General features: G+C 40.7%; 1 protein-coding gene across 1 annotated transcript in view; it reads right to left on the bottom strand.

Annotated features, from left to right (window-relative positions):
- The window catches only part of LOC125130423 (pregnancy zone protein-like), a 43,501-nt gene extending 35,833 nt beyond the window's left edge, over positions 1–7,668 (bottom strand). Inside the window, exons 1-5 of the mRNA XM_047785765.1 lie at positions 7,642–7,668; positions 6,546–6,566; positions 5,394–5,562; positions 3,894–3,978; positions 1,698–1,821 (exon numbers count right to left, since the gene is read on the bottom strand). Of these exons, the coding sequence (XP_047641721.1) occupies positions 1,698–1,821; positions 3,894–3,978; positions 5,394–5,562; positions 6,546–6,566; positions 7,642–7,668 (426 nt within the window). The remainder of the gene's footprint in view (positions 1–1,697; positions 1,822–3,893; positions 3,979–5,393; positions 5,563–6,545; positions 6,567–7,641) is intronic.
- Positions 7,669–23,814: the final 16,146 nt, after the last annotated feature.

Here is a 23,814-nt window from a genome sequence, read left to right as displayed (position 1 = left end):
TTTTTTTGTCTTTTTGCCATTTCTTGGGCCGCTTCCTCGGCATACGGAGGTTCCCATGCTATGGGTCCAATTGGAGCTGTAGCCACCAGCCTACGCCAGAGCCACAGCCACTCGGGATCCGAGCCACATCTGCAACCTACACCACAGCTCATGGCAATGCTGGATCCTTAACCCACTGAGCAAGGCCGGGGATCGAACCCACAACCTCATGGTTCCTAGTTGGATTCATTAACCCCTGAGCCATGACGGGAACTCCGGACTGTGTTTTCTTAAAGGTGTTTTCTTGATATCTGGGACTTTAATAAAAACATATATATTGGTTGAATAGATGAATCTTTACAGCCATCATATTTTCAAATGAAGTACTAGGTTCTATATTATAATAAAGATTTGTTTTCATTTTTGTATATATTGACATGAATATTTATGGCATAAGAAAATTTAATCACATTTAATTTACTTACATAGAGATGCCATGACTCACTGAAAATGAAAAATAATCCTGGTCTCCCTGATATAGTAAGATTTTGGCAGCTAGATTTTGTTCACATTTATCTTGCTTCTTGATGTTTATCTCAACATCCATCACCACACTCATCACGCTAACTTTTCATTTATTTCCTTGCTGCAACTTTGCTACCTTTATTTTCCACATCCTTACCTTGCCTGCTCACATTGCCACACCCTGGACTTTTGTGTACTCTTCTTCCAGAACCAGTAACTCATACATTTCTTTCTTTTTTTTTTGGCCACCCCGTGGCATATGGAGTTCCCCGGACAGGGATCAGATCCAAGCCACAGGCATGATATGCACAGCTACAGCAACGCCTGATCCTTAACCCACTGTGCCAGCTGGGAATCAAACCTGTGTCCCAGTAATCCCAAGATGCCACTAATCCCATGGTGCCACAACAAGAACTCTTTTTTTTTTTTTGTCTTTTTGGGGCTGTGCCCATGGCATATGGAGGTTCCCAGACTAGGGGTCAAATCAGAGCTACAGCTGCCGGCCTACACCACAGGCACAGCAACGCCAGATCTGAGCTGCATCTGTGACCTACACCACAGCTCATGGCAATGCCGGATCCTTAACCCACTGAGCAAGGCCAGGGATCGAACCTGCAACCTCATGGTTCCTAGTCAGAGTCCTTTCCGCTGTGCCACAATGGGAACTCCCAGAAACTCCTCATTTTTTAATACAGCATGTTCTACAGCTGTTTCCCTTAGTCACTTTTACTACACTTCTGTGATGGAATCACGCCCTCCTCTTGGTCCTCCTCTCCCCAGCCTGGTGCTGGTTTCAGTCTCCGTAGGCAGGTTCGATCCCATAGCATGTCATTTGGTTCTCCCACCAGCCAAATCCTCACCCTCTGCCATGTTTTTCTTCTGGTATCCATTTGATAAATGCTAACTTCAGAGACTTCCGCATCCTTTCATGCCCATATGCCTGGCATGTCGCTTGCCATCAGAAGGAAATGATAACACTGACCAAATAAAGACCCCTCTAAACCCATGAGTCCTACTCTCAAGTGGGCTCCTGGCATTGCCAGGCAATCTTGTCATGTTTCCCTTGCTCCACACTTTTCTTCCGTGACTATTTCAAACACTACCATGTTGCATTGTATTTTATTCTCTGTTTTATTATTAGCCACAAGAAAATGAAACGAGTTAGTGTCCTGGGAAGAGTGGTTTCCATATACCTGTTGGCTAAATTCTTCACAGATATTTTGTGAATATTCTCCATGGCAGGTAGAACTGTATCGTGAATATTTTCTGCATGCATTAATTGTCACCAGACCACGGACAGGCTTTCCATAGGTGTATCTATAACAATAAAGCAGTCACACAACAAGATATTTACTATGAATAACTCTGGTTCGTACCCCCGTCTTAACTCATCCACGGCAACTGTATTTCCTTCAATAGCATTTCTATTTTAGAAACCCTTGTTCTGAGACGATGTCTTAATTATCTACCACTCTAAGGGAAAATACTTACACCGTCTTTTTGAAACACCGCCAAATGGAAAATTAACAATGAATTTTTTCTCAGGTCTTTCTTCCCTCTCGGCTGAGGTTTTTAACAGTAAGTCTCCCTTCTTTCTCTGCCATCAGATTACCTAGGTTATGCTTCCAGCTTTGCCAATACCTCCTAAGTTGTTTTAGGGGAAAAAAAATTGAGGAAACATAGAGAGTATATTTCGAAGTCCTCCCTAATTCATACATATTTGAAAAGGGTAAATGAGACATTAAATGGAAAAAAAAAAAAACTAGCGATGGAACAAAAATGTTATAGATGAGCAGGATCACAGTGACTGACTCTGATTCTGCCAGATCTGATGGAGGGGGTGTGGTGTGATATGGTCAGAATGTTTATGTCCCCCTGAAATTCATATGTTGAAATCCTAATCCCCGAAGATAATAGTCTTGGGGGCGAGGTCTTTGGGAAGTGCTTAGATCATGAGGGTGAGGATCTTTTTTTTTTTGGTCTTTTTAGAGCCGTACTTGCAGCACATGGAAGTTCGCAGGCTACGGGTGGAATCAGAGTTGCAGCTGCCGGCCTCCACCACAGCCACAGGAACATGGAATTCAAGCCTCTACTGTGAGCTACATCATAGTTTATGGCAACACTGAACCCTTAACCCAGTGAGTGAGGCTAGGGATTGAACCTGCTTCCTCATGGATGACATTCAGATTCGTTACTTCGGCGCCACAACAGAAACTCCCAAGGATGAGGTTCTTGTGAATAGGTTAGTGCCTTTATAAAAGGCATGTGTGGACACAAGCACCTGCTTTGAACCAGAAGGAGGACCCTTCACCAGAACACGCCCATGCTGGCACCTCGACCTTGGATTTCCCCGCCTCCAGAACTGTGAGCAGTAAATTTCTGCTATTAATAAGCTCCCTAGTCTGTGGTATTTTGTTATAGCAGCCTGAACGGACTAGACATGTTGGGAAGCCAAACGTAGTTTGCTGTTTGTTAAAGTATGCTTTATGGAGCTCCTACACTGAAATTACCTGTGATATGCATTGAGATTCAGAGTCCCAAATTGTTCCTTAGATTTAAGATTAGAATCTCTAGAGATGGGGTCAAGGCATCCACATTTTATTTACTTATTTACTTATTTTTTTGTCTTTTTGTCTTTTTAGGGCTGCACCTATGGCATATGGAGGTTCCCAGGCTAGGGGACTAATCAGAGCGTAGCCCCTGGCCTATGTGACAGCCACAGCAATGCCAGATCCGAGCCACATCTGCACCCTACGCTACAGCTCACTGCAACGCCAGACCCTTAACCCACTGAACGAGGTTAGGGATCGAACCTAGGCCAGTGATTAAAACTTCGTCCTCTTGGATTCTAGTGGGGTTTGTTAACTGCTGAGTTATGATGGGAATCCGTATCCACATTTTTAATTAAGCATGCCCATAGGTTCTGAATAAAGCTTAGGTTTTTCTTCTTCTTCTTTTTTTTTTATTTTATTTTTTATGGCTGCACCCGTGGCATATGAAAGTTCCCAGGCTAGGGGTTGAATTGGAGCTATAGCTGCCAGCCTATGCCACAGCCACAGCAACGTGGGATCTGAGCTGTGTCTTTGACCTATACCACAGCTCATAGCAGTGCCAGATCCTCAACCCACTGAACAAGGCCAGGGATGGAACCCACATCCTCATGGATACTAGTTGGGCTCCTTACTGCTGAGCCACAATGGGAACTTCCTAATGATTCTATTACAATAAAAGTGTCTTATGTTTCCACCCCTGCTCCCTAGTCTGAACTCTGACAAGTTGGAGAGAGAGTCATCCTTTCTCTAACTAAAATACTTAAAAGTTCAGTAATCTTTATGTACAATACAAATAGAGCAGGGAAATAGATATGATAAAAAAAAAAATTAACTCACAGGCCACAGACGGATACCTCAAATTCATCTTCTAGAAAACCAATAACCTTGGGCATTTTCACTTGGACCTCAAATTTGGGCAAAACTGTTGTCAATAAAAGAGAAAAAAAGGTGAGTGTGGGGCAAGAAGTCTTGCAAGTATTAGTAATGATTCTATTACAGAGCCTTGCAACAAAGGGGCCACACAAAATGATTGCAATTACAATTAAGGGGCTGCAGTGCCACTATTAGCAAAAGGAAAGGCCATTCACAACCACAGGCAGTTGTACCATGTTGACTCAGTTAAGCTGGTATTAGGTTTCTTAGAATCTCCTTCTCTAAATTTGTCCAAGATGTCAAAAGTGGGAGGGAATCCGTACCATCAGTCTCTGGAGATCGCCATGGTTAGATGTGGTTACAGGTGCAGAGGGACCAGTACGTTCTGGTTTGTCCTTATTTTTTCCCTCTGTGCGTCCAGCACTTCTTCCCAACTTTTAACCCTGCTGACTCTCAGGGGCCCTAGGCCCACCACCAAACCCTTGGTTATAGAAATACTCAAGTGCTGGATGGGAAGAAGTAACAGTTTTCCATGGATTCTTTCATCAGTTTCCCTCTGTGCTTCCCTCTGGCATCTGAAGGTACCCTGGCAAATTCCGATCTGTCTTCCCACCAAGGCTTCAGGAGGACTGGTTGGTAATTTCCTTGGATCCATCATCTCCTCCTGCTGGACTCTTACTTTTCCATCCTCTCCCACAGTGTGTATATCAGTTATTCCTATGATAAATCCCTGTTCTATTATTCTCATGCCAGTTTTAGAAATCAAGTTTTTGTGTTAGGTCTCCTCATCGATGACATGATACATTTAACTTTCATTAGAAAATCCATATAACTGATAACTAATAAGACGGTTTCAATATCTGATTACTATTACTACAGTGGTGTATGTGTAGGTCACAGATGGCCAGGAGGTTATCCCAGGCCATCTACGACCCAGTGAATCTTCTAAGAAAATAGATCATGAAATGAGTGTAGATAACACAATGCATTAGTTAACAATTTATGTTTGGATAGGGTCAAATGGAACTATTAAAACCTTTCTCTTTTTTTTTTGCCACACCTGTGGCATGTGGAAGTTCCTGGGCCAGGAACAGAACCCTTGCAACAACAATGACCTGAGCTACAGCAGTGACAACCCGGGTCCCTTAACCTGCTGAGCCACAGAGGAACTCCCATAATCTCTTTTGCTTCTTCCTGGCTCTGGGATTTTGGTAAATTACTAGCTTTTCTAATATTAATATGCTTATTTGTAAAATGGAGATTATATTGTGTCTGCCTCAGAGGGCTGGTATAGGGATTAAATGGTATAGGGATAGTGCATGAAAAGTGCTTAACAAATTATTTACGCCAATAAAAACGCTTGCTAATTTTCAACTATTTTATGCTTGATTTTTGCTGGCAAAAATTATCCAATCTTATATTCCCTAATATCATAAATGTCTTGGACACATACAGAATTCTTACCATATTCATCCACCTTAAAGGAGTGCTCTATTTTTCTCCCTGATTCCTTCTGCAGTATGATCTTGTAGGAACCCAGCGTGGGCTCCTCAGAGAGTGGGAAGGAGAGCTGGCTGAGTCCCCCTTGCAGTGTGAGTCTGTGCCATTGGAAAATTCGGTTCTTCTTGGGATTCTATAGGTAAGAACATTACAAGTTCATTGAAACAACTGAAACATATGCTTTTGAGTAGAGGGACAGCTTTTTGGGGAGGGTGACATTGGAAGTTGGATAATTAGATGGTTGATGAATTGGGACCAGAGGTATTAGTAAAAAGTTTCTAGGAGTTCTAGATGGAGAAAAGGGCATCTTTTTGAGCTATGAGACATTACAGATTATAGGACCTCTTTTTGAGATTATGCATACCCACCTTGGTGAGAAATAGGGAAGATTCACTAAATTGGGTCCTCTCAGGGAATGTTTTTTGTTTTGTTTTTTCTTTTTAGGGCCGCACCTGTGCTGTATGGAATTTCCTGGACTAGGGGTCAAATGGGAGGTGCAGCTGTGACCTAAGTTGCAGCTTGTGGCAAGGACGGATCCTTAACCTACTGAGCAAGGTCAGGGATCAAACACGCATTGTCATGAGACTACATCGCGTTCTTAACCAGCAGAGCCACAATGGGAACTCCCTCACAGGGAATTTTGTTCCTTCATTTACATCTTATCCATGCTCCACTGGATTTAAGAGAGACAGGGAGGAGATCAACTATACTTTGATTTTTTTTTTTTTTTGGTCTTTTGGTCTTTTTAGGGCTGCACTCACGGCATATGGAGGTTCCCAGGCTAGGGGTCCAATTGGAGCCACAGCTGCTGGCCTACCCCATAGCCTTTCTGTGATCTACTCCACAGCCGGATCCTTAACCCACTGAGTGAGGCTGCATCCTCATGAATACTAGTCAGATTCCCTAACTGCTGAGCCATGACAGGAACTCCAACTATACCTTAATTTTTAAAAAAAAGTAAAAAATAACATAAGAAAAATAAAAATATGGAGACAGAGAAAACAGTGTCTAGTTTTGGTGAAGTGCTAGCGGAGAAGGAGGAGGTGGAGAGAGTCGATTTAACATAGCTAGTAGTGAGTCCTCATTTCCAACTGAGATACATAATATATTACCTACCTCAATATATGCCACCGGGAACTGAAAAGAAAGAAAGAGTATGAGTGTGAGATAAAGTGTAGAAAGAGAAAACCATGACAGCCTCAATACAACATCTGGACGAGAATATGTGAGCCTATTCATTCTTGTCCAAATGAGGAAATGTGCCCCTATTTGATTCACAGCACTTTCTTTTTTTCTTTTTCCTTTTTTTTTTTGTCTTTTTGCCTTTTTCTAAGGCCGCTCTCATGGCATATGGAGGTTCCCAGGCTAGGGGTCTAATCGGAGCTGTAGCTGCTGGCCTGCACCAGAGCCACAGCAACTCGGAATCCAAGCCATGTCTTCGACCTACACCACAGCTCACAGCAACGCTGGATCCTTAACCCACTGAGCAAGGCCAGAGATCGAACCCACCACCTCATGGTTCCTAGTCGGATTGGTTAACCACTGAGCCATGACGGGAATGCCTCACAGCACTTTCAATATTTAGTTTGGGACATAACATCTCTGAAGAAGTCTTGACTTTCCTTTTATGAAATAATGTATAGTCGAGGAAACCTACACTTAGGTAAAAAGGTCCAAATAATAAGTTTATTCTACAGATGATGCTCATCTCTGAAAAATTCTCCAGTTCTCTAAGAGTGAAATCAAATGCCAATTTTCTTTCCTTCAATAAAAATAATTGAGTCTTTATGGGGTAATTCGACTGAATAATTTTTCTTTTTGTCTTTTTTTACCATCTCTCGGGCTGCTCCTGTGGCATATGGAGGTTCCCAGGCTAGGGGTCTAATTGGAGCTGTAGCCACTGGCCTACACCATAGCTCATGGCAATGCCAGATCCTTAACCCACTGAGCAAGGCTAGGGATCGAACCCGCAACCTCATGGTTCCTAGTCGGATTCGTTAACCACTGAGCCACGACGGGAACTCCCGACTAAATAATTTTTTGAAGAATTCCATTGATGAAATTGACCTCCCTTTTTCTCCAACAGCAGTACATTTCTGAGATCTTTCTGTGGTAGATTTAACTATCGTGTATTGGTCTTAGGTTCTCCCAAAGAACGGGTTTTATGTTTTAACCTTTTTCCACCACCCTTACCCACTGTTATGGGACTCACCGTTTCATTCAAAGGGCGGAAACTCATGTCCAGAGAGACGACGCGCCATTGCACTGAAACATAGAGATTTTCCCCGTGAAACCCGCCGGGTAGTCACACAGATAAAACATGATGGGATTTCCATTTAAAATAGAGAACCACGTGCCCAGCCCTTCAAGTTTCCTTTGCTCGTTTGGTGCCTTATACCTTTCTGTCCTGGTTTATAGATGGGTTTGTCTGTCTGGACAAAGACTAGGCTTTCTACTTTTGTTACGTGCATTGGCTTCCTCTTCATGAACTTCTGGGTGGGCCCATCCACCTGCACGGTAATGGATGCTGAGGAAGATGAGGACTCCTCCGGAATCTGTAAAACAGAAATGAGCTGAATAATCTGCCTGGATCCACGGCTGAAGGTCTCAGCCTTTGTGATTGTCTCTGTTTAGTCCCATTAAAATTAGTACGGGCTGGGGTCAAACATGATGCCCCTTAGTTTACAGACTCTTGTGACTGTATGACATGACAGTAACAATTTGTTGATTTAATTAAAAAAAAAAAGTCATTGAGACAAAATGAACTGCTTCTTCAACAAGTCATGACAGTGAAGGCCAGAACAAGTTCACATTTCACAGCAATGGGGTGCTAGTAAAATAATTACTAAATTTTATTTTCCAGTGATCAAAAATAACATTATTATTATCATTGCTAGTAAGCTCGTATAAGTAACTAAATATTTAATACTTTAAGTTACTAAAAGGTTATAAGAACAATACATTCACCCATCAACCATCTGTGAGATCTTGGATAGGTCACTTAACTTTATGAATCTCTGTGTTTGCTTGTATCTGTAAGGGTGTGACCTTTATTTACTTTAGAAGTTTAAGAGCAAATGGAATCCTTCCTGTAACTATGATTATCTTCTGCATGTTGCACTAGTTCTGCTTGCAAATGTTATGAAGCCTATTCGGTAGAATTTTTATGTTTAGAATCTAATTTGAACTGTTCTCTGTACTGCTCATTTTTTCTTCCTTTTTCTTTTTTATTGCTGGGGGCCAGGACACAAGGCATTAACTGACATGCTCTCTCTCTTCAATCACCCTCATCCCAAGGAGCGACACTGACCATGAAGGTGCTGCAGTAGAAAGCGTTCTTTGCCTGCTTGTTCGTCAGGAGATCCATGCCGCGCGTCTCATATTCCAGAGTTATTGTCAGTGTCACTGTCTCATTCAGGTGGTTAAGCATGACACAAGCCTTCTCAGGAACCCCAGCATACAGCTGTGATGGCACCAGCACCAGGTACTGTCTGCAGAGAAGAGCAGTCTGGGTCAGCGGTGAAGGGCTTAAAAAGGTACTGTTATTGGATGTGTTTTCTAGGTAATCTTTGCCATTGTCCCTGAACACAGAGCAGAGCCAGATTTCAGCAGGAGTGGAGAGGAGCATATTCTTTTTTTTTTTTCTCTTTTGCCATTTCTTAGGCTGCTCCCGCGGCATATGGAGATTCCCAGGCTAGGGGTCAAATGGGAGCTGTAGCCACCGGCCTACGCCAGAGCCACAGAAACGCGGTATCGGAGCAGTGTCTGCAACCTACACCGCAGCTCACGGCAACGTGGGATCCTTAACCCGCTGAGCAAGGCCAGGGATCAAACCCGAAACCTCATGGTTCCTAGTCGGATTCATTAACCACTGAGCCACAACGGGAACTCCAAAGGAGCATATTCTTTAATGGCCCATCCAGAAGGCCTTAGAAGCTCAGAACCTCGCCAAGCCCCCCCCCCCCCCCCCCCCCCCCCCCCCCCCCGCCCCGCCACACACACCAAGTTAAACATCAATATGCTTCTCTTGGCTTGTGGAACTAGTCACCCTCATACCACTAGTGAACCTATGCGTGAGCGATGGATAAGCACTGCATGAATTGTTATGTATTTTGGATAGAAACACTTTAGAAATTTGCAATGAGTCAAGAAAATGTAACTGCCCGCGCATGCACGCCCATGCCCACATGCACGTAGATGAATGTTATTCAGCTTTAAAAAAGAAGGAAATCCATGAAGTTCCCTGGTGGCTCAGAAGATTAAGGACCTAGCAGTTTTCACTGTAGTGGCTCGGGTTCAATTCCTGGCCCAGGAACTCCTGCGTGCCTCCCGTGTGGCCCAAAAAAGAAGGAAATCCTGGCTTGTTTGTGGGTCATGCATCCAACTGGGGAAGCCCTGATGTGGGAAAAACACATACACTGAGTCACTTTACATGAGCTTTTGCATCAGCCAATGAAGAATTTATCCTTTTTTTTTTTTTTGGTAGGAATTCTATACTCTTACTTGATGAATGTTGTAGAATTCTATCATTTTATTTGGTGACTGTTTCACTGATGTTACTGCCATTTGTCTCTGAATTTTCTAGAACTGGAGTATGTCTCTGAGTTCGTGAGCAATAACAACTGATTGACTCTTCCAAGCCCTTTCAACAACAGATAGTTTCAAAAGGAATCAGGAAGGAAATGAAGAGACAGACATCCAGAAGCAAATAACACAATGGGAAAGAGGAGGACCATGGAATTTTTTGGAAATGTTGCTTACGGTTTGGAGTCGGCGGAAGCATCTCTGGGAAGGAGCAAGAAAAGCAGAATCCAGACTGGGTTAGGCCGTGGATGTCCCCTCATGGTGTAGAGAGGAATAGGAAAGATGGAGAGTCTCGAGTCCTGGATTCCTTGAACTCTGTTCTTGTTCCAGAATCACTGGTTTTTATTTTACCTGATGGGCAGTAAAAGTAAACTGCTACCCATTTATTTTTGTAACATATTAACTACTTCCAGTATAAAAAAATCAATTGCAGCTCACTTTCATCCACTTTCTCAGATTTTTCTAAAGTGCTTTAAAAGCAGTATTGGGACAGACTAAGGGTCAAATCAGAGCTGTAGCTGCTGGACTATGGCAGGGCCACAGCAATGCAGGATCCCAGCGGCATTGGCAACCTACATCACAGCTCATGGCGATGCCAGATCCCTAACCCACTGAGCGAGGCCAGGGATCGAACTTGAAACCTCATGGTTCCTAGTCAGATTCGTTTCCACTGCACCTCACTGGGAACTCCTGCAGTTGGATTCTTAACCCACTGCACCACAGTGGGACTTAGTATGAGTTTTAATCAATTATTATTGTGGCGCTCGGTATAATTAGGTAAAAAAAAAAATACTGCATTTACGCCTGCTTTTAGGGGTTTCAGGTGTGTTGGTCTCAACCTTTTTGTCAGATACTGCCAGCTAGCAAATTTTATTATAATTTTATTCTATCACAGTTCTTTTGTGAGTCAGCTAGAGATTGGTATAAACTAACCCAAATGGTTACTTCAGAAGGGAGAGTTTATTTCAATGATGTCCTACTCTACATGTGCTCTAAATTTTTCTCCTTTAGAGCAGGGCATGCTTTCCCATATTTTTATTCATGTTGGTAGTACATTTATTTGTCAGCTGTTTTAGTTTGGCCCTCATTTATTGCTTAAAATTATTTCACTTATACAAGTCTACAGTGACAGCAAGCCTGAGGTGGAGTTGGGGATTTACTGCAAAAGGGACATAAATTTATCTTTATGGTGTTTGTGATTACATTGCTGTATTTACATTTGTCAAAATGTGAGTGCATGTTATTGCATGTAAACTGTTAATAAGACAAATGAAAGGAAAAAATTTTCAAATATAGGGTTTACCTGAGAATTTGGAGAAAAGATATAGAAGGAACAAGGTTGAAATGTGGAAAATTTAAGAAGAAAGGTTTAAAAGGCCATGAGTAGGCATGACAGGATGTTTTGGTATGATATGCAAATAAATTTATTACATAGAGAGTTAATTAACAACTATGGGAATTAGAAAAAAAAATAAAAGCAGTATTTGGAGGCTACCTTAGCTCTGGTTATGAGTTGGCACTTTAAGAAAAGAAAGTAAATTACATGATTTGATGAAATCAATCAATATTCTTGTTGTTTTTTTTTTAAGAGCTATTAACGTAGATGTAGATCACAAATCTCTTCTTAGTAGGCCAGGAGGCATCATGTGTTAAGGCATCGTGCTTCATCCAATATGGTTCTTTCTTTCTTTCTTTCTTTCTTTCTCTCTCCCTCTTTCTATCTTTCTTTTTGTTTTTTAGGGCCAAACCTGAAGAATATGGAAATTCCCAGGCTAGGAGTCCAATTGGAGCTGCAGCTGTTCCAGTCGGATTCTCAACCCACTGCCCCACAGTGGGAGCTCCAAAAAACAATTTCTTTTTTTCTTTTAATATATGACACATTTTTATTTTTATTTATTTATTTTTGTTGTTGTTGTTGTTGTTGCTATTTCTTGGGCCGCTCCCACGGCATATGGAGGTTCCCAGGCTAGGGGTCCAATCGAGCTGTAGCCGCTGGCCTAAGCCAGAGCCACAGCAACGCGGGATCCGAGCCGCGTCTGCGACCTACACCACAGCTCAGGGCAACGCCGGATCGTTAACCCACTGAGCAAGGGCAGGGACCGAACCCGCAACCTCATGGTTCCTAGTCGGATTCGTTAACCACTGCGCCACGACGGGAACTCCCAAAAAACAATTTCTTAATGAAATTAATTATACATTCCATCCGTCTGGCTAAATATTACTTATTGCTAAATTGACACAAATTTCAATTTTCTCTTGCTATGTTTTCTATTCTACTCCATTTATATTCTAGACTACTCCTATTCTATAGGTATAAGCACGAGGAAATCTCATTTATATAAAGAGAGTAATAGAAATGTGAGAAGTTCTAACATTATCATTTAATTAGTAATGTGCCTAACTCATAAGACACAGGTCATATTAAATTATCATTAAAAAATAATTTTGATTATCTATTGGCTGATGAATCAAATATGGCCGCTTTAATTCTGCTGAAAGCAACTGGAAACTAGGTCAATTGCAAAAGGATTTTGAACTCAGTCATTAGAGTCGTTCTCATTCTCAGTTTCTAGAAAGAATCCAAGCAAGTTTTACCAGCACTTATAAATGGTTACTAATTGTTACTGTCTCATTTAAAGATACCTAATATACTCAAGAACTTTAGGGAAGTTGAAATATTATTAATTTAAACATACTGTTGTCAATATAAAACCTATAAAGTGCTTTTTATCATTGTCAAAATTATGATTTTTGCACATGTAACTGATTAAATTTCTAGGAAATGTCTATCAATAACCTAATTTGCAAAGCCAGGCCTCATGGTCAAGATAATCTGGCAAATGAAATTTATCACTTATAGGAAAAATATTATCTCATTTTTGTATTTTTTTTTCTTTTTATGGCCACACCTCAGCATATGGAAGTTTCCAGGCTAGGGATCAAATTGGAGTTGAGGCTGCCTGCCTACACTACAACTTGTGGCAATGCCAGATCCTTAACCCACTGAGTGAGGCCAGGGATTGAACCTGCATCCTCATGGATACTAGTCAGGTTCTTAACCTATTCAGCCACAACAGGAACTTCAGGAAGAATAGTATTTCATTGTTAATACTGATAAACTCAAAAATATACATTTCTATTACAATTATCCCACTTTTGAATAAGATAATATAAACATTTGTGCTGGTATTTGTTACCTAGATTCACTATTTCTTTCCATTCTTCCTACTTTATATGAAACTCTCAGGGGCAATGCAAACACTGACAAGAGGTGACGAAGGAAGAGGTGGGGTTTCAAAATAAAAATATTCGTTATTTCTGCCACCCACCACTACAATATGAATGTATACATACAATTTCAAAATGGGCCCAACATATGCATTTTTTTTTTTCGGTCTTTTGCCTTTTTAAGGCCACACCTGTGGCATATGGAGGTTCCCAGGCTAGGGGTCAAATTGCAGCTGCAGATGCCTGCCTATGCCACAGCTCACAGCAAGGCGGGGATCTTTAACCTACTGGGCGAGGCCAGGGATCGAACCTGCATCCTCATGGATGCCAGTCAGATTCGTTTCCACAAAGCCACGACGGGAACTCCCAACACATACATTTTTAATGTCATGTTTTCCTTATACCAGAAATTTATTTAAGACAGATGGATATGTGTGGCCTACAGTGGGTTTATGATTCCCTGACTTAAGAGAGTTTGTGCCAATAACAATATTTTGAATGTCTTTTTCCTAAAAGACAAGCAAGATATTCACTCCAAAATCTATCTAAAATACATAAAATTCATGTTAAAATAAATCCGTAAGTCATGCATTGATGGAATTATTAACATTATGATAGTGATTTTATAGGATTATTACCTACCAGGATCATAATAAGATTATTAATCATGCACAATTTCCGGGATTCCAAAATGATGTTGAAATAGGTTGAGGCTAAGGCTGAACCTTAATGGCAGAGTTTAACCAAATGTCAAAGTCAATGATTAGTGTAACAGTATTCCAACTTTTTTTTTCTTTTTAGGGCCACACTCTTGTGGCATATGGAAGTTCCCAGCTAGGGGTCCAATCAGAACTGCAGCTATTGGCCTACACCACAGCCATAGCAACACAGGATCCGAGCCACGTCTGGGACACCTCAGCTCACAGCAACACTGGATCCTTAATCCACTGAGTGAGGCCAGGGATTGAACCCACATACCTATGAATACTAGTTGGGCTCATCACTGCTGAGCCACAATGGGAATTCCACAGTATTCCAACTTTCAATAATATGTGGCCATTTAACTCACATGAATGAAAATACAGTAATGAAGTTCCAGTCATCAGTTTAACAGGCACTCAGCAAGTATTTGTTGAGTGAAAGAATAAATAAGTTGGTATTATTTCACATAAGCAAGAAAAGCACCTGGAGAAGAAAAAATCTGAAATACAATGAGAATATTTTAACTGCCCTCAAAGCAGGGTGACATAGTCGTTAAGAGAATAGTCTCAACTGTCAATCTGCCAGGGAAGAAAGTCCAGGTTCCTCACTTGGTGTGCCACCTTTGGGCAAATTACATGCCCTCTTATCTCAGTGCTTCAGCTCATCTATAAAGTTGGCCTTAAGAGTAGCTCCTCTAGGAAAAGGGAACCTTCCTCCACTGTTGGTGGGAATGTAAATTGGTGCAACCCTTATGAAGCACAACATGGAGGTTCCTTTAAAAACTAAATATAGACTATCATATGATCTAGCTATCCTACTCCTGAGCATATATCTGGAGAAAAATTGGAAAAGATGCATGCATCCCAATGCTCAACGTAGCACTGTTTATAAGAGCCAAGACATGGAAGTGACTAAAATGTCCATCCGCAAAGGAATGGATAAAGAAAATGTGATACATATATACAATGGAATACTACTCAGCCATAAAAAAGAATGAAATAATGCCATTTGCAGTAACATGGATGGACCTAGAGGTAATCATATTAAGTGAAGTAAGTCAGACAAAGACAAATATCATATGAGATCTCTAATAGGTGGAATCTAATAAAAATGATATGAAAGAATTTATTCACAAAACAGAAATAGACTCAAAGATTTTGAAACCAAACTTAGGGTAACCAAAGAGGAAATGTCACAGGGGAGGCATACATTAGGAGGTTGGGATGAACATATATATACTACTATGTATAAAATAGATAAGTAACAAAGACCTACTGCATATAGCACAGGGAAATATACTCTTGTAATAAGCTATATGGAAAAAGAATCTGAAAAAGAATAAATATATGTATAGGTATAACTGATTCACTTTGCTGTACACCTGAAACTAACACAAAATTGTAAGTCAACTATACTTCAATAAAATTAAAAAAGAAAGAATCAAATGTGAAATTGGAGTTCCCGTCGTGGCTCAGTGGTTAATGAATCCAACTAGGAACCATGGGGTTGTGGGTTCGATCCCTGGCCTTGCTCAGAGGGTTAAGGATCTGGCGTTGCCTTGAGCTGTGGTGTAGGTCGCAGACGCGGCTCGGATCCCGCGTTGCTGTGGCTGTGGTGTAGGCCGGTGGCTACAGCTCTGATTCGACCCCTAGCCTGGGAACCTCCATATGCCTCGGGAGCGGCCCAAGAAATAGCAAAAAGACAAAAAAAAAAAGCAAAATTATACAGAAGGAAGGAGGAGCTTTTCTGTAGGGTTAGATTATCTTAGCTGACAAACGTAAAGTACTTGGAGAGTATATGGCATCGAGTAAGTGCTGCATAAATGCTACTTATTATTAATAAGACGGCCTTCACAGTTTTTTTTTATCTTAGGAACTCTTTTTGTGCAGGAGACATCTGTTGTACATAACCGATGTGTAAGATCCATGGTTTTGAGTGCCAGAGGTAACCAACTCAGCCAAGAAATTCTCACACAGAGTAAAATGGCACACTCTAAATCATTCACTAAAGCACCATAACTGTAATAAAACTGTAGATGAACCGAGTTTTTTAATAACATGCTGTACATTGCCTTAGTAGAATATTACACATTTATCAAAAGCGATAAATAAGAAGACTTTATCACAACATGAAAAGTTTTATCTACTGCCATATGATAAAGAACAAAAGCTAAGTGTGGACAGTAATAATAACATTAAATATTGACATAAACAAGGAAGAGAGAAGAATAAGTAAATGTGAAAAGAGTTGACTTTGCCATTGTTGATAATTCTCATAAAAGGTTAATTGTTTAACAAGCAGATTTTTTAAATCCTAAAAGCTATTTTTTAGAAAAGTCTATGAAAGACATCATTACCTTTGGACATAGTTCTGAACTGTTATTTACAAAGAAAAATATATTTACAGAGCATTGAGCAACCATGAGTGGGTGAGAATCGAGGTGTCCTTGTCACTTAGTGTACACTGGGGGAGGTACGGTTTGGATTACTGGCATATGTAGAATGAAATTGCAACTCACAGGACACAGGAAGGATATTCATGGCAATATTTTTTATTTATTTTATTTTATTTTATTTTATTTTATTTTATTTTATTTTATTTTATTTTATTTTAGCACTGCATCCACGGCACATGGAAGTTCCCAGGCTAGGGGTTGAATTGGAGCTACAGCTGCCAGCCTGCACCACAGCCACGGCAATGCACAATTTGAGCCGCATCTGCAACCTACATCACAGTTCGTGGCAACGCCAGATCCCTGACCCACTCAGCAAGGCCAGGGATTGAACCGGCATCCTCACGGATACTAGTTGGATTTGCTTCTACTGTGCCACAACAGGAACTCTCATCATGGCAATATTTTTAATGAACAAAAGAAGCAAGAATCCTGGTTGTGATGGTCCTCCATGATAACTGGCCGATGAACCCTGCATACTTTTCCAAGTATTTTTATGAATACGTGGCTTCGGGGAGAGCAGGCTGCAAAAAATTGGGGCTTATAAGATGCATTTCCATCCTTTGAGGATTTCCCTGCACTGATTCTGAGAGGCAGGGCAAATGATAAAAAGAACATAAGGAGGGTGTTCTTTCTTTGTCTTCCTAGAAAGATGCGTGGTTAGCATCAGCATGCTGATTCAGGCCAGTGGACTTGCCAGTGGAGCTGTGATTCCTCCAGTCCACTTTATTCAAGACAACAGTCCTATTTTCTTCAATCCAGAGCATTAAAAACTGTCCTAGTGGCACAATGTTGTTCCATCCAGCTCAGTCTTCTTCCTCTGAGTCATCAGTGGAAGTTTTGTCCAGGAGAGTGATGTTTTCCATGCCTGCATACCCCTCCCAGCCCTGGGATCCCCAGTCTCCACACCTCCAACCAGCTGACTCCTCTGCCTTGTCTGCTTTCAGCCCTTCTGACCTCCTGGCTCTCCTCCAGCCCTTGAGAACCCTCCTGTATTGAAGACGTGATTTTGTGCCCTTCTCTTGTATTTGTCTTCTTCCAGATGTTCACAGTGCTAACTTCCTGACCTTCAACCTTTGCTCATCTATCAACTTCGCATTGAGAGCAGGGGTCATGTTGGATGGGCACCTGATTCTTCACCCATTTATTCAACAAATAATTACTGAATGCTTGCTACTACTGAACCCTGTTCTCAGAGACCAGGAACACGAATGAGACAAACGCTGCCCTATCGTCCGGTGAGAGGAGTCAGGTAATAAACAATAAATATAATAAGTAAGTGCATTACATTATGTTATGTCAGAAAAGTACAATGCTATGAAAACGTTTTTCATAGAACAAGCGTGATCAGTAGTGCCACAAAATAGAAAGGTGCCACAGCAATTTAAAGGCTGTGGTCAGCATAGCATTTGTCACTTTCTGATGGTAGAATATTTCTCTATAATTACTTTTTGAGGTAGTATTAAAATCTTTTTGTAAGATGATAAGTCTCTTTGGAGGCTAGGGAGCTTACTCCACAGCCAGGGAGTGGCCAGAGAGTCAAGGATCAGTCGAAGGTCATTTTAAGTAGTAAACAGGTTTATGGTCTATGGTCTAAAATAAACAGGTTTATTTTGCAATAAAATGATAGTGTTCAGTGGTAGTTAATGGTAAATAACAGTCTCTGAACCGTGATTTTCATCAGATAAAAAACATGTGAACTTGGGAGATACTAATCTGAAATTCCCTGAAAAGAAAATTCCCAGATATTTTTTAAGGAACTACTCAGAAAAATAAGTTGGCTGTTTTTGAGGGAATGGTGCCCCCTTTTGAACACCAAAAAGGGACCCTCCATTTCCCCAGATGACCTAAGAGAGCTCCAAGCTAGAGGACAGAGGGGAGACAGTAAGTTAGACATGGTCTCTGTTCCTCTGCCCGCTACTGGGCTGGACTGAAATACAGGTAAAGGAAGGCAGATGATATCACAGCAAGTGCCCCTCCCTGGGGTGTAGACAACTCAGGAACAGAAGTCATTGCTGCCTAACTTCTAATCTGAGACTTTTGAGAACAGCAAACCTGCTGACGCTCTTCATGCCAGGAGGCGAGGTAAGGACAAGTGAGAGGGTTCCTCTGAACACAAGACTGAAAAGCCTCTTTTCCCTACCCAACATCCCCTATACAAACCAGGTTTCCCTGGGAACTCCCAAGTCCTGGACAGGAATTCCAGATTTTTCACAGATTCCTGTGGGGATTAATGGGGCTCAAGATTTGGAGACAGCAAAATGTTGCCAAGATTGAAGCGTTTAAAATAAATTTTAGAAGAGTCTCTTGAGCATTTCAGTTCATATCTTTCCCTCAGTAGTCGGTCCAACATTTAGTAGTATTATAATTTTTATTAGTAGTCCTCCTTGTCAGATCAGAAGCAGAAAAAAATGAAGTCTATTTGTCAAAAATGAAGAGTAACAGAAGCAGGTTTTTTTTCTTAATTATCTTGACAAATTTATTACAAGCAACTCTAGAGAGCCTGCTGGAAGCAAGATGGTTACTAGTTACAGTTAAAGCTGGGGTTTATATTTAATGTTCTTTCTGTAAATTGTAATCTCTCTCTCCCTCCTATTTTGCAGAAATACCTCTTCAGGATTTAATCAATACTGAGTGGTTATATTTATTAGATACTATGTATTTTATATTTCATTTGTCATTTTAGAAGAGCTGCTTCATATATTATATGAAAAAAAAAATACACGACCGTGGCCACTAATTTGAGCTATTGAGAGGCAGTGGTGGAGATTTTGCATAAGTCCTTAGAATTAGTCATTGAAATTTTTTACCATTGAGATTGGAAAACAAGAGGCTATAGGAGCAGAAAAGGAAATTAGTCTTTCTTGAGGCTGAGAGAAAAGTCAAGGAACTGAAACTATAGTACCTTTAAAATAATGTTTCCTAAATAAAAGCATAAATAATTTCACAAAAAGGTAAAATAAGCAAAAATACATGGTTAGAAACTATTGCACTTGGAATGGATAAGCAATGAGATTCTGCTGTATAGACCAGGGTACTATATCTGATCCCTTTCGATGGAACATGTCGGACAATAATGTGAAAAAAAGAATATATATATGTATATATATATGTATAACTGGGCCACTTTGCTGTACAGCAGAAATTGACAGAACATTGTAAATCAAGTATAACAAAAATTTTCTAAATTAAAAAATATATGGTTAGAATTGTGTAATAATCTATTAAGATAATAAACAATTTAAAAATGAAAAATAGAGAAGCAACTGAGTAAATGCATGCTAAAGAAAAAAGTCCAACATGAAAAATGAAATAAAGTAGGGAAAAGTAGAAAGAAATAAAATAAATTGAAAGGATACAAGGAAACAGGAAAAAGGGAGACAAAGCAAGAAAATGTATATGGAATGGAACAAGGTAGGCAAGTGGCGATTTAAAATAAAATAGGTGCTTTCAAATGTCATTGGGCTAGAAACGTCGCTGTAATTTCTCCATAAAATATCTTAAATGCAAACAGACAAGTTCAAAAATAATAATTAAATAAAAGACAAAGCAAATCAGTAATGCATGGCAGGTGGTGATAGGTTTCCAAACTGAAAGAGCAGCTCCACCTACATGAAGGCTGAAGGATGCTTCATTCTTGCCTCATTTCCTGCTCCTCTGTCTAGAGAATTAGGGTCGTGTTAAAAATGGAACAGCTGTCCCTGAACTGGGTTAGCTGTCCCTCGGAGGAAGTCAGCAACTCTGACAGCAGCCTTTGTAAAGGCCGGGGCCAGAAGGGTCTGTGGAGAGGGGAAAATAGACATGCATCTGGGTTTCAAAGGCAGTTTTATGGCATCCTGATTTGTAACAAAATACCTGCCTCTGAAGGTAGATTTGAGGTTTGTATTGTTCCCTTATTGCATAGAGTTAGAGAAACAAGCAGTGGGGTTGTTTAGCACAACAGGTTCAGCCAAGATCAGTGCTCTTCAAGCAGTTTTAACTGTAACCACAGTAAGAAATGCATTTAACATACAAAATACATGTGTATGTACATACAATTGAAAAGAGTGCTAGCCAAGCAATACTTAAAAACAGTTACTTGCAATGGATAGTGTTACTGCTAGCTGTGTTTTTCTAAACTGATTTCAAGACCTGTTAATAGGTTGGAATCGTCAGTTTGAAAAACCCTGCCCTAGATGAAATATTTTGTGGTGAAAGTCCTGGGAACTGACATAACTGCTAATGACAACAAAGAGACCTATAGGCATATTGAAAAGGCATTCACACCACCTACATGTATATCAAGTGAAGAAAAGCAAGGGAAATCTACAAGCCTTTTAGCAAGTGAATCTGACAAGACCACTGTTCATTTGAGGATAAAAATGCAAAAAATTGGAAATACAAAAAAATCTAGATACGGCCATAAACTTTAAGACTCAGAGGAATAGCTTAAGTTTTTTAAAAATAACTTACTAAATAAATTAGAAATTTAAACTTACAACTTCCTTATCAACAACAGATAAAATTACTTCAAGTACATGTTTATTTTAAAAAAGGGATAGAGTGGAAAATAAGGTAATAGAAATAAATATATGCAAATATACTGAGCTAAAATAACATCATTAGAACAATCAAAACATTCCTCTAAAATTAAAAAAAAATAGATGAAATCTGGTTCAAAATAGAACTACTGACATAGATGATAAGTACGAATTAAGACCAAAATGATAAAGAGTCTAAAGGAATTCGAAAGGAAGTGGTTTTGATGTTCAGAGAAAAATGATCGAAAATAAATATAACCTGTGTCTTCCAAAGCATCCTAACAAATGGAAAAAGTATTTTTAGGAATATAGATGTCACGCTTTGCTTTAAAGTTAAAAAGTCATCTTTTGGATGTAAAAAAGGAGAGACTTAGAAAGAGTTAGCAACCTAGGCAAAAGGAGCTTGTTCAGGTCTAGAAACAGGTGGAGGAATTTGGCAATGAAAATGAAAATAGAACGTGATATTAAGAAGGTCCCCAAATAAAGAGGTACACCCTTCAAATCACCAGTTTTTGTTTGAACCTTGATAAGAGTCACAATAGAATACCATTTAAGAGCTGTGATTTTAGTATGACTTCCTGAAAGAACATCATATTAGGGTCTATACTTACTGATCTCTCATCATCACCATTCATGTTAAACTGCTGATCAACACATGGACTTTCATCCTGAAGTGATAAGAAAGACATGAAGTATTAAGGACGTGTCAACATTTTCTCAAAATTATAGACCCATTAAAACTACGCCGATTGAATTAACCATTTCTGTAATCTGGGGCCTGATCTAATGACCACCAAGACACGATGGACTTGATTAGGTTAACTGTTAAATGCTTCTCCTCATGGGGCTGGATCTGCTTCCAGGTCAGCCACCCCTTCCCCTTCCAATCCACTGCTACTCATCCAGTAAAAAAAGCAGAGTGAGCATCTTTTATACCCACTACATGAAAATTTCATAGATTGCTTGTCTCTCTTTTGTTTAGTTCTTTTTTTTTTTAAGGTTCTGTTTTGTTCTTTGGATTGGAACATAGTTCTCTGTCATTGCATTTTGCCTAATTTTCTGTGTCGTTTTTATGTATTAGGCATTATCAGCTCTCTCTCCCAGTCTTGAAGGAGTAGCCCCACTTGGGAGATGTCCGGTGGAACTCAGAAATGCAATCTCATCTGGCCACAGAGCCAGGAGCTCCACGGATGTTCCCTACGTGGGCTCTGGGTGCTCTCATGCTATAGTGGGGCTGCAACTGCCACAGGGCGCTGGTGGACAGGGCTGGCCCCTGGACCGGTGGCTGTGTGCTGGTGGGTGGGGCCATCACGGGGATGGTTGTGAGGTTTTGCTGAGGTGCATGGCACACCCACTGACAGGTTAGAGGGAGAATTTCAAGATGGTACCAATCACTGCCAGTATGGTTCCCACTGGTGTTTCAGTCCTAGCTGGTTCCTGCCTCTCTGTCAGAGGCTTTAAGGTTAGCAAGGGGGTGTCTTTCATGTATGCTCCATGTACTTTTCAATCTGGTGTTTTTGCACTGATTTTCAGATGGAGTGTGTGTTGCACACCAACTCTTTCAAAGAGGGTTTTTCTTTTTTTCTTTTGGTCTTTTTGTCTTTAGGGCCACACCTGCAGCATGTGGAGGTTCCCAGGCTAGGGATCCAATCGGAACTGTAGCCATCAGCCTATGCCAGAGCCACAGCTCTGTGGGATTCCAGCTGCATCTGCAACCTACACCACAGCTCACAGGCAACGCAGGATCCTCAACCCACTGAGCAAGGCCGGGAATCAAACCCACATCTTCATGGATGCCAGTCGGGTTTGCTAACTGCTGAGCCACAGTGGGAACTCCCAAAGAGGGCTTTTCTGATCTCTGAAGTTTTATGGTATTCTTGGACATATTTATTCCCTATTGGTTTTCAAAGCCATGTGTTTTAGGGGGGCTTGTCTTTCCTTTGCTGGTCTAGGGGTTGGAGGCCTGATGGGGAGCTCGAATCCCTCACGCCTCACTCCTCGGGGAAGGGACACCTTACCTTCGTGATAAAGGGAACAGATACCAAACCTTGTGAACCCTCTTGATTGTGGATCTCTGGGCTGTGTTTTTTCCTCGGTGAGACCATTTCTACCTCTCGCAGCCATCGGGATGCTGTCCTTTACCCTTTGTTGTGGAGACTCTGCTCAAGTCTTCTGGGCCCTTTCCGAGGGAATCATTCCATATTGCGTTCCTGGGAACATATTATTCCATGCTGTGTTCCTGCGAGGAGGTGAGTTCAGGATCTTGAACCCTCTCCCTCTGAGTCTGAATGCTTTTGGTTCCTGGTAAAAGTGGGATCAGGTAATATTTGTCCTTCTGTGTCCTTTGGAAGGAAGTGGTAGGGTACCTGCCACAGACTCCTCATTTACCTCCTGTGACTTTTGATCACCACGTGGATCCTGAGACTAAAGAAAGTATATTTTGTTGCATGCTGGATGTTTTCATTTACTGGAAAATTTTAGCAAGGCACAGTTGTTAACAATCTAACTTACTGTGTCAAAACATGAGTAGGTCCTCTAATGCCCCAGGGAGAATTGAACCCATCTGGGTTCACTTAGCTACCTATTGCAGCACTTAGTAAATTTTGGAGTTGCTATTTTTCACAAGCCTAATTTAATGTCTGTCTCTGATTTCTTAAGGGTAAACCATAATTTATCCCGAAGTGCATGTTTACATATAGTCAATAAGTAAGCATGAAATGAGATGAATTCATACTTGCCTAATGTTTAACTGGTAGATGTTAATATCAGCCTTATTATTAAAAACTATTTCTAGTTTCTTGAGGATGGCTACGTGAAATAAATAATTCTGTGACAAATTAGATTAGACAGTCTTCCTCGGTAAACTGCATTCGTTCTGAATTTTTTAGATGTTTCAGCA

The sequence above is a fragment of the Phacochoerus africanus genome, chromosome 7 (assembly GCF_016906955.1).
Source record: "Phacochoerus africanus isolate WHEZ1 chromosome 7, ROS_Pafr_v1, whole genome shotgun sequence".
Lineage (NCBI taxonomy): Eukaryota > Metazoa > Chordata > Mammalia > Artiodactyla > Suidae > Phacochoerus > Phacochoerus africanus.
This window is presented reverse-complemented; position numbering and strand designations above follow the sequence as displayed.